General features: G+C 38.4%; 1 protein-coding gene across 1 annotated transcript in view; it reads left to right on the forward strand.

Annotated features, from left to right (window-relative positions):
• KIAA1328 (KIAA1328 ortholog) overlaps positions 1 to 12406 on the forward strand; it is a 172651-nt gene that overhangs the window by 107486 nt on the left and 52759 nt on the right. Inside the window, exons 7-8 of the mRNA XM_058827295.1 lie at positions 8323 to 9008; positions 11843 to 11938. Of these exons, the coding sequence (XP_058683278.1) occupies positions 8323 to 9008; positions 11843 to 11938 (782 nt within the window). The remainder of the gene's footprint in view (positions 1 to 8322; positions 9009 to 11842; positions 11939 to 12406) is intronic.

Here is a 12406-nt window from a genome sequence, read left to right on the forward strand (position 1 = left end):
CTTAGTGCAAGGACACTTCTGACAGTATGCATTTGCTTAGGCACACCTTTCCAATCTTAAAATGAAAAGATTTTCTGCTTTTGCAAGTGTGGGATTTCTTTATTATTTAAATAACTTTCTGGTTGTTTTGTGGTTTGTTTTTTTTTTCTTCTTTTCCCCAAAACACTGTCCCTACTTCTGAACATGCTTTTAATTCCTAGATGTCATCTATTCCTTCCTTTGTGTTGCAAAAATATTTCAAAGCCTTCATCCATACCCCAGGGACGCTTTAGGAGACACCTGATGGAAGTAAAACTTTATGTAATTTTCAGAGTGAAAAGTAGCTGTTGCTTACAATTCATCCTTGGCCACTGGGTACCAGAATTATCCCTACTGCAAATACAGGGGAAAGGTGATATTGGCTGTCATGGTGAGGTGCATGTTGGCAAATTCAATGTCTACTTCTGCGGTAATCTTCACACACAATCAAACTCTGCACCTTCTTCTCCACATCAGTATCTGGCTTCTGTTTGATCACAGTAATCAGGGCTATTTAAAGGGGTCATAGTATATTTGCCCTTTTGTCTTGTGTCTGGAGCTATGAAAGCATGACTTTGGAGCAAATGTTGATTGAATTCTAAAGAGACTGGCAATAGCTGGGAACATGTGTAGCCTGTGATATGCTAAACTTGCGATTCCAAGTGGAAAACTGTTTGCTTTTTAAAATAACTTTGAAAAAGTTACCTTGAAAAACCAAATACATGGTGGATATTACTCTTTAATGAAAACCAATATGAACTTCCCTCTTATCGTCCAACATGTTACTACCCTTAATGTGAAATAATCAAATGCTGCCCAGTGTAGCAATGAAGCTAAATCTGGCTGCCAACCAAAATAAAATCCCTTATAGCTATTTTTTTATGTTCTTAAAATGTGTGCTGAGAGATTAGGCAGTTGTCTTTTTTCCCCCCTCTCTGCTATTTTTCTTAAAAAGTTTAAAAAGTTTAAAAAAACACTGAGAACTCTGTTGCAGCACCCTCCTATGATAAGGTCAGGGAGCAGAAAATCCAATGTTGTGTTCTTTATCTAAATCCTTATTCTTGCTAATCTGGCTAGACATTTTGGGTATGTGTGTTTTTACCTATTTGGCATGATGTTCTCTCAACATCATTTTTTTTGGTGTTTATCTTGACAGCAGTAGCTAGAGAACTTCTTGCTAGTGTTTAAATGGATAAGCTGAACATCTCCCTTTCTATCTTTTCCTTTTGGTGTTGGATCTCAGGAAACTTTTTAATGCTTGAAAAGCAGTGAGCAAAGGAAACGTGTGTGCAGATGGGTGGGGTCTCTGGGTCCTCCAAGACAGGCATCTGCAAGTGACCATCTGGAGGGTATGGGTCTGGGGTTTTATTTAGCAGCCTTCAGAAAGCTGAGGCACAGGTACTAAAAAAATAAGTCTATTGGTGCTAGGCATAGTTTAGGCTTGTACCGAGCACACCTAATTTCAGAAATTTTCTGCCATATGACTTGGACTTCTCGGGGTGGAGCAGCAGTGGATAGGAGGTCATGCTCACAGCCTCATGTGATTCAGAGCCAGGACTTGGCATGCTTGCCATGCATTTCCTGAAGACTTCATACTGAGGCAGAATAAAATATCTGACAAAGTCATCTCATCTTCTTTGTTGTTGATATCTTCTTGTTCTTGTAGTCATCATGGAAAAGGATGGTTTTAAGTTACCTTTAATAGTGTATGTGCTTCAGAGGCTGTTACTTTCACTTTTTTTTGATGATGTGGTGCAACCTTAAACCTCTCTGAAATGCTGTGTCTTGAAGCCCGTACCCATATCCTGATGGGTTTCTACATCACTGGTGTCTCCAGTGCTGTTGGGACAGAAGAATGGTGGAAGTCTTTGCCACACAAATGATGAAGAATGAGGGATGCACCTGTCAAGTGATAGCTGTTAAATTAACATTTCCATTTCCGTCTGTGTAGCCTTATCTTTATAGGCAGGTGTATCTGTGTTGGGAGAGGGGCTATTTTTGGCTCTACTGTAGGAGAGCCTGAAGGTAATGAGTTGTGCATAGTAAATCTTGCTTACTCCATAATTTCCACTACATTTCAAATTAAGGGCCTAAATTAGGGTTAGTGTCAGACTTGCTCTTTTGCTATGTCCTAATTTTGTTTTAAAAGCACATAGCTAAGGACTTTAATATGTTTTAGATTCAGGGCTTGTAAGTTATACTAAAATCCCTAAGGGAGGCAAAATAACTTATTAAAACCTTGCAAATGTTTTTGACTGCTGCATTCTATTATTTTCTATTCCAGTGGTAGCATACAGCCTCTGCTGCTGATGGGTGGAGGAACGCAAACCTCCAGGGCCCATTAGACTTAACTTGTTTACTGCATTGATATCTATATGTTAAATGACAAGAGAGTTCAGGTTATTGAATAATTTAAAATTCAGCTCTAATTGGTGTCATATGACCTGGAAAAGGCCATGGATGACGCCAGGAGCATGCTGTGAAATTCTTATAAATAATTCATAAATTAGATCATTCATTTGCCTGGATGTCTTGTTAAATGCAGAAGTTTGTAAGTAATAACTGATGATATAACACCTGTAAGTATTTAGTTCATATGCTGGAAGGTAATCTACCTTGATGATCTTCTAGCACAACCTGCCAGAGTACAAGAGTTAATTGCACTAGGGAGAATGCACTACATTTATTTGGGATGGGCTTTGGCAAAGCGTACGGTGCAGATGTTGCATTACACATTCTCTATCAGCTAGACAACTATTCTGTATATGCCCATGTTAAAAATGCAGCTCATCACTCTTTTGCCCTTATTCACATGAACTCCAAATGCACTGGGAAATGGTAGTGACCTGCTCTACTCACAAATAGTATAGTTTTTGAAATATTTATCTAGGTCTTGAACTACTGATTCGTCAGTAAAATAAAGGGCAGAAGTAAAAAATTGAAGTCAGAAGATTGGGATTTTTTTTTTATTTTTTATTATTTTTATAATGTTGGCAGCACATGGAATCTTAATAGTTGGACCTGGTGTTGTCAAAATTAGTGTAGTGGCATTTTTCTATAGTGCAAACAGGAATGATACAGTTTTGTTTTGAAAAGCAAACATGTTTGCTTAAATTTAGTGGCCAGGTATTGCACTGACATGTGTGGGTACTGTGTGGGCTTAATGGGCATTTTGCTCACAGTGACTTCCAAGACTTGGCACGCAGACACCTCTCTTTAGTTTTCTTGGAGCACTGTATTATTAACTGGCTTATCAGGCAGTGTAAAAGCAGTCTGCTGATCTGAAATGGGAGCCTTTGTTAGAGATTATCTACAGTGTTTGGGTAGCTGGAGAAGAAGGGTGGCATGTTTATGAATGCAAAATATACACTTAAAGCTGAGCGCCAGCAAATGCTCACATGCTACTTTGAATGCAGGTTTTTTTGTGCACCTGGCATGCCAGCTCTAACCCTCTTAACAAAGAGGAGAAAAAATACTGAAGGCAGCACAAATACAGGAGGTGTTCCTCTGCTGTCAGCTAGCAGCTATAGATTCACTTTTTTGTGATGTGATATTACTTTTTTTTAGCTACCCTGTTCAATATGAGTTCAGTAGATTTTTACAGGAAAAATACCGGTTGGTGACTGTCATTCATGGTATCTTTCATTTGAGACCACTTGTTTTATTCAGTGGAATATGGCAATCATAGCTATACATAATTTCTACAGAAAATAATGCTTTGTTTCTTGCTTGAAAAATGGTTGGCTTACCTTAGGAGTTATCTACTATATTTATCTTAGGTAGTGACAGAGACAGTTGCTGTACTATTACATGGCACTTTGTAATAACTGATATTGGGTTATTTATGGTACAGATTTTAACAAAGGATTATATGATTTAAAGAAGAGAATTTATAGACCTCAATAGATCGTACTAATATACTTTAAAATCTTTATGCTTTTTCATTCTCCCTGATAAATTCTTACAGAATCTTGGAAAGAACAGTTCCTTAATCACTAGTAACATACTTCAAATAGTCTAATAATTTGATGTAATTGTTCTTAAAAACAGCATTTCTGTTGCCCCAGTATCCTATCTCAGCTTATTTATAATACATCCTCATTCTGCTGACAAAAGCAAGTACTTACACTCTCGATAGACCTGAAACACAACGCCAAGCTTTATTCAGATGAGACCCATATATCAACCATTCAGAGTGGTGACTGAGTTCCAGGTTTAGGTTGTATACCTTAGTGAGGGTGTCAGCGGGGTCACTGATGGAACTGCAGAATTGTTTAGGTTGGAAACCACCTCTGAGTCCAGCCATTAGCCCAGCACCTCCAAACTCACCACTAAAACTCGTCACTAAACACCACATCTGCATGTCTCCTAAATACCTCCAGGGTTGGTGACTCCATCACTGCCCTGGACAGTCTGCACCAGAGCTTGACCATGCTTCCAGTGAACAAATAAATTTTGCTAACCATGTCCAAAGAACAGCTACAATTGTGAAGAATCTTAAGTATGTGCCCTTGGTGCTCTGGAAGGTGTTTCTGTCTATGGTGGTCCCTGCGTCATATTTAAAAATCTTTAAATCTCTGTATTTCTCCTCTGGTTGCTGCTTCTGTTCATTATTCTTGGTCTCCTCCAGGGTCCCCACTTAGATCAGCACAACAGACAAGTTCTAAATCAACATGTTCCTTCCATTCTTTCTACCCCACCAAAATAAACTCCTGAAGTGAAAATCCAGATTAGAGAAATGTCCTCAAGATACCAGTGAGAATTATTTTTTTTCATTGTCTCTTTTGCCTTTATTCTGACATATTTCAGCTAAAAGCTACAAACTAGGGTGCCATGAACTAAAATCCTGATGCTGTAAACATCTCTAGCAATTTTGCTCTGCACCCTAAACAACATTGTATTTTGCTGGAATTTTGTCCTTCAGAGTGCAAGACTTCTCAAGGTAAAGATTTTGAGCTGTTTCTTAAACATGTATGTACATGCAATAATATCTGTCAGGACCTTGCCTGTGCTGATTTTGTAAAGATATGCTCAGTTACTAGTTCATCCCTTCCAGTACAAAGCCCTTTGTGCTAGAGTCAGGCCGTAACTGTGCTTCTTCTGCCAGCGCTATGAATTAGAACTGCAAGGCACACAAGTTGCATTTAAGAACAATTTGCAGAGATCATAATGCTGCATGCATAAAACTGGTGCACTGTTTGTCTGTTCATAGGAAGTTTTAAGGACTGGATGTTTGTTTAAGCTCTGTGCTGAATCCCTGAGCAAAAATTACTGGGGTTGCAGTAAAGACTTTGTAGACCTTCACATGTCTCCATCTTTAAATCATTCTAAAGATTATTAAAACCATTTTTAGTGTCTCCTTGTTTCACAAGAATTTCACATCTGATCAAGTCTTATTAACTCCTTATCTTACAAGGAGCAGTATGAGTTTGTTTAAGCCTTAGTTAAAGGAACTTGTATCTTTAAATACGGCACAGCAAGCCTGGAAGAGCTCCATGGAGGAGGAAGCACAGCTGTTCCATCACGGTCCGTCATGGTTTCCACGTGTCCCATAGGCAATATCTTTCTTAAACTCATCTTGTAAAATTACCTGATTCCTTATGCTTGTGTGTCTTCAGACTCACAGTAGTAGATGGGTCTTTGGAATATTTCTTTTCTCTACTTTTCCCCTTTACTTGGCCTGCATCTTACAGATCGGTCATGTCACGTGCCGGTCTCTTCTGACCCCTCATATGTGTCAATATCTATCCATTTTCCCTGCAATGTCTACCATCTTGCTGTATTTTCAATGAAGGCTTTAGCAGAAAACCCACATATTACTAAAAAAGTTTTTGACTAGTTTCTGACTCCCAACAGTTAATTTTCCTTCAGAGTTAGGCCCTGCAGAGTACTGAGTAACCATCAAAGGCATGTTGGAACTCAGTCTTCTGCCTAACATGACCTCCTCCTTCTAAAGGAATAAGAAAATCCCACTCACATTCAGTGACATTAATGAGAATTTTCCCCCCTGCAAACATATTGTAACTGTGAAATAACATTAAAGTTTCTCTGCCTTGTTATGAAGTCTTTAAATGTCAATGCCATTTCTGAGACCATCAGGGCAGACTTAATGGTGACCAAGGTCAACAAATGCTAACTGGTACCTCTCTTTTAGGGCCTTCAGGGACTCTTAATAGAGTCTCAGCCATGAAGTTAATTTGCAATGTGGACCTTTATTCTTAAACCTGATGATTATTTTGTAACATCTTCATTCCTGTGCTTGGATTTCTTAACATTCTCTTGTCTCTTCAGTCAGCAAGCTGCTAAAATAAAGGTGTTCTCAGACATGTCATCTTTTGAGGTTCCTTTTTTAATGTGTGTTCTCTTTAACTACTATTTATGCGCTGCAGAAAGACAGGTGTTTGCTTTCTGTGACTACCCTACACTGCCAGTCCTGATAGGATCCTCTAAGAATATCTTCATGTCTGAGGCCTTCTGCTGTTCGCAAGGACTGGGAAATCCTTCACCTTGAAAGATTCTTACTGTAGGTGCCCTAAATGCTATATAATCAGAAGCAGGTAATGTGGGAAATGAGAGACTTCATCATCCTTTTCTGTATTGTCTAATTCAGATTAAAAGGGCTCTGTGGCCTTTATTTGTGTAGAAAATATTGCCCACAAGGATGGCATGCTACAAATAATAAGTAACAAAACTCTGTCTTTTTGGCAGCATGTTGCATTTCTGCTCAGTTGCCCTGCCAGCCCCTCTGACTTTAAAATATTTTAGTGTCCTGCACTTTTCACCCAGTCCAAGCACCGGACTTTCCTCAGACATTTAGCACTGACAGTAATGCAAATGTCTCCAACTCACTGGGCCCTTTGGGGCAAAACATGACATCCTTGGCTTTCAATCACATCGCAGAGAGGATATATTTGTATGCACAAAACTGGAAATAATAAAATATCAGTATTCAGGTGCTAATCCACATTAATTTACATTCTGTGAAGTCTACAAGAAACTTGTAATTGGTTGTCTTGAAGGGCAGCTGAGTATATTTGGTATTTTGTTTATTTATTAAAAAAAGATTCTAAATTATACATATAAATGCTGCATAGATTTGTATTATATCTCTTTCCTAATCATTGCTGGAAGCTTACTTGTATTCCTAAATTTGAGTGTTTTGGGTCTGGCCAACTGTCTTCGCACTCTATATGCACAATACCTATCTATTGTAAGCATTCCCAGAGGGCAAATAATACCTTTTTTTTTTTATTTTTTTCATCAGTGGATTCCAAATTTCCCCGCTAAGCCACTTACACTGCAGTGGTTTTGCTATCTTTAACAAATCTGGCTTCTGTAATTAAAAAGCCTCATATCTTTCTGGAAAGTCCCAAAGGCTGGAGGAGTTTAAATTCAGTTTGTTATTGAAATTAATGCGCAGTTCTAGCAAAAGAAATGCATGCGCCTGATACACTGCTGTTGTGATGTGCATAAAAGCTCAAATGCTTAACTGCCTAGATGAACCATAGTGCAAAGATACACCAGGATGTAACTAGGATTGTGATATCTATTACATAACAACCATGACTATAACAAAACCACTAGAATTTGCTTGTACTGGGTTGACAAATGTGAATTACAGTTGCTTGTTTTCTTCAGAGTTTTATCAGACTATAATCACTTGCCCAGCTTAATTGAAAAATCGCTTACGTTTATAGCTGTATTTAAACATGTTTTGTATTTAAATGACAGCTTTTGATGTACAACCAGTTTTTACAGAAAGTAGTTGGTTTTTATCTGTGTTTCTGTAAAGATATTTCAAAAACTCTCATCAAATTTCCAGCGGTAAGTAATATACCATTCAGTGCAAGGTGAAATGTTTTACATCAAATCTCCTGCTGTGTAATAGCCAATCAAAGAGTATTTATAGTGGCTGAATGGATTTTTTGGCTTGGTATTCAAAATTAAACATTTTCAAACCTTAACATTTAATGTTTTTTGCCACTCTTCAAGTTGATTTTATGTAACCCTAGATGCTCACAACTACTTGATACTCTGAAGTGACTCATTTTATGCTGAGGATCCTGCAGACGGTAGTTTTACATTTATTACACTTGTGTAGATGGAATGAAATGTTGATTTGATAGCGGATTTGTGTCTGTGTTCTGGTAAATATTTTGTTGGGTTTGGTTGTATGTCCACTGATTTGGTTGTATATCAACACTGATCAGCAGCTCTGTTTCGAAGGGAACACATTTGCCAAGGAAAATTGGTGAACAAAGATGAATTTTGGTGATTTACAGGAAATTGTTTCTCCTATTGCAGGTATCCAGTAAGAAGAGCTTATGCCAACACCCCTCTTTGGGGCTGGACAGTTCGTATTTGGGTATTGAGGGTCCTTGGACACTTCATAAGAACAGTAGAGCACCGAAGGCTGGAAGTCCAGCCCATGCTGTATTGTCTCAGCCTTGCAGGAACAACCATGATTACAGGACTGAAATACATGACAACCATCAGGAATGTCTGAAGGAGTATCCAATGGAAAATGACTTGCACAGGAAGTGCAACAACATGATTTCCCCAGCCAAGCAGAGGAGCCCTCACCGTGTAAAGCAAGCTCAGGAGATGGACCAGCGAGCAAGTGAATTTCAGAGCACGTGCCCTCAGCGAGGGAGTCATGGCTGTGCCTGGAGACATGTGGGGATCTCAGGGAGCATGGAAGAGAGCTGCTATATCAGCCAGGTACTTGGAAAACACTCTGGGACAGTTCACAAAACCTGTGATCATTCCAGGCCCTGTCGAGGTTCTGGGCTGAATCACAGCACAGACCCAGGGCCTAAGGAAACAGAGTTGGCTAAAAGGTTATACGAAGAAAGAAGGCAGAAGCTGCTTCTGCAAAAAATGGAGCTGGAAATTGAAAAGGAACGACTCCAACATTTATTGACTAAGCAAGAAGCAAAACTGCTCCTAAAACAGCAGCAACTACACCAATCCCGGATAAATTATAACAGGTGATTTTGAGACTTAAAATTTAAAAAAAAAATCTAAAATTTCTAATGAGCACATGGGCAATAGTTGATTTAAGTGGGAGAATAGAACAATGCAACAATAGGTAGAAGAAAACAAGACAGGCAAGGCTTATGGCACAGTTTCTAAGAGTGATTCAGAGGAGAGGAGACTTTAGTATGTTAGAGTATACTTTTAGGAAGCGGCATGACAGCTGTGGAAAGCAGCAGAGGAAAACAGTATGTGGTAGAAGGAAAGGCAGAAAGAAGAAAAGCACTGCTAAAAGACTATGTTGGAAAAGAAAAGTGGTAGAAGAAAATGAGAGGTTGATCTTAGTGCAGGCACTTGAAAACAATACAGACATTTGGCAAGAGGACAGTGTGAGCGTGGATGACGTAGATGTGGCATTCTCCCTTCTTTCCTCAGAAAGGTCAGTTTTGAAGTGTTGCACCCTCCTAGGTTGGGACTGAGAGGAGTGTGTTTTACAGAAAAGATGGAGATCATGAGATATATATATATATATATACACACGTGTGTGTGTGTGTGTATATATATGGAATATATGTTTTTCTCCCATATATTTATGGAAGAGGAAGGGAGCTAAGTGTAGCAAAGACATTTTCTTTCCAGTGACGTTAGTGAAAAGGGAGAATGCCAAGACTGAGGCACAATATGTGCTCAAAACTTGAAGGGAGATGGAGCAGCCATAGAAATGTGAGATGTGGCTTGAAAGGCCTGTGGGTTTGTTGCAGAAGGTAACACTTTTCTTACAATGTAAATAGAGTCTTTGAGATAGAGGGAGCAACTGGTTTTTTGGTATTATGTTATTAAAGTGAGCCAAACAGTGAATGGAAACAGGTTAAATTAGCCATTGTAACTCAGCTGAGTACTAGCATTTCAGAATTGGAAAGGAAAAACAACAGGGAAAAATTCTGCAGTTTTGGCAGGAAGAGGCAGTGGGAGTGTTTCACAGGGGCAGATATTTCTATACTGTTTTAATATGGCAGCTGCTGACAGCACCCCATGAAAGTCTGCATTAGATGACCCACTTCTACATCTGTGGACTATAACCACCATGAAGACCATGACCACCATCACTTTCCCATCTTCATTTCAACCCCCTGGTTACTTTTCAAACTTTAACATAGAGTATGGTGATCTAGGTGGTCTTTTGTTTGTCTTCTTGGATTGTTGTTTACATTGAAAAGAATGTGTTTATGTGGCTTTAAAAGTACCTGTCTTAGAGGAAATGACAAATGTGTGTGTTGAAAATGACTGAGATTGCTAACAAAGGATTATGACTTCAGGTGAGAATTAAGTAGGAACAGATGGATTCTTAATCATCAAATACCTTAATTCTATGCATGCATCCATCTAATGAAAAACAAGTAGATATGAAGGACATACAAACTGAGTTTTTGTGGATTTTTTTTTTTTTCTAATGGAAATTTTTCAGGTTTGGAGGCGTAAGTTCAGAAAAAAATGCACCTTAAATATCTACAATGAAGTGGTTGTTAGTACCATTATATTTATTGTAGCTCCTTTTTTTTTTTTCTGATAAAAACTCCTAATGGTTTACAGAACTTTAGTTACTTAAAAAAAATTCTGTGAAAAAGAATCATATATGATCAATCTGAGGGCTTTGTATTTTTGCGATCTCTTTTCAGAGGCGCATGTGAAGTTAGATTTGCCATATTCTCTCTAAGAAAACAACTAGAATATAATGTGCTTTCTCTTAAAAATATTTTAGTATATTTAGAATTAGATGTTTGATATTTAGAGGTAAATCTCTTAGGCATGACAGTTCTGTTTCAGTTCCAGATATATAATTCACTTTTGTACTTGGTAACAGGGTAATTTTATATACTGCTAACAATAAAAATTTGTTTAGCTAAGCTCAAATACCCTTTGCTTCATTGCCAGGAGGTTCTAACTGAGTTAGAACAATGTAACAGTATAAAAAACAATACAAGAAAAATCCTTTTCCAGGTAGTGTTTATTTTTGTCTGTCCTGCCTGTGTGGAGTTCTGGTTAAGGTCCATTTTCATTGAATGACAAATAAGAGGTTTGACCACTTGCAGTTATTGGCAATTAACTTTTCTAATCTTTTAGCTAAAGAGAGCATTGATTCTTTTGCCACACTGCATCATATCTGCTTTTAATTTTCCACATTTCTCCATTTAGCCTCATGTGACTGTAGTCCTTTCAGTTTGCAGTTACTCTCGATGTTAAATAGTTGCTCAGCTATCAAAAATAGCGTGTGTATGTTCAGTGTCAGTGTCTCCTCTTGGTTCAAGCCTCACTGGAGCAGACCAGTAACAGCAAAGCTTGGAAACAGGAATTTTAGTCAAATCAAAAAGAAATACCTCTATCTTGACTTTTCTGTCTTTGTTGGAAAGAAAGGAGAAGGTGGAGTGATCTATTAAAAATGGAGCATCATTTGTGGGCCCATAGTTTGAGGACACACATGCATCTTATACAAATTCTGTTCTATGCAACTTACACATGATGCCTTTGAGCTCTGCTGCTGTACTCTGTCAATGAAACTTTTCTGTTTCTCTAACAAAAAGACTGCAGATTTTTCCTATTGTTTTCCCCTTCTATTGCTGAAATGCTAGTACTCAATCGAGTTACACTGCTAAGGTTGTCCCACTGGTAACCCTCAGGAGCAAAGGCCCTGGGCCTGAACCAGCCTTCCAATACAAAAGTGTATTTGAAAGTGTGAAGATAATTGTGATAGCTTCTACATTTAGTGTGTGTTCTAGACACATAGGCCACCTTTTAGTGGGAAGTTCCTGGTGTGATTTGACCAGCTGCAGAACTGACTTGTTTTTTCCAGGATTAGAGGCCATGTACCTGGCTCAGAAGATGTGCCCATTGCTGAAGCACCCAGAGAACTTGCTCTGATGATGAACGGCAGCAGCATGGGGCTAAGGTAATTTCTCTCTTCAGTTCTAAGTGCTTCACAGGATCGGTATATCTTCTTGACAGTGTGCTGTTGCCTGCCAAGTGTATTTGTTCATGTGTTTGTTTCAGATTAAGAGCTTTTTTCTGCAGGAAGGGTAAAATTCATTGACTGCTGTGTTTTATGAGTCAACTCAATAGTTATGCTGACCTGTTATTACTCAAAGTTTAGGGGCTGACTTCTTGAAGAGACTTCAGCTTTTGTGTGCCACCTCTTAGCCTGGTGCAAAATGGAGTTTTCACAAAATCTTAGTTTTAGTTATTTGTTCTAGGTGCTGCTTGTTACTTTTTAAATTAAGATCAGAACATCTCTTTATTTGGACCTGATGTAAATAATACATTATCCTTTAGTTCTCAGATAGATCTTCCATGGTTGGTGACAGTTACTTCTTTTTTAAATACCTCTGCATTGCACCTCTACTTCAGTGTGATCAGAGCA

This window comes from Poecile atricapillus, chromosome Z, assembly GCF_030490865.1.
Source record: "Poecile atricapillus isolate bPoeAtr1 chromosome Z, bPoeAtr1.hap1, whole genome shotgun sequence".
Taxonomy (NCBI): Eukaryota; Metazoa; Chordata; class Aves; order Passeriformes; family Paridae; genus Poecile; species Poecile atricapillus.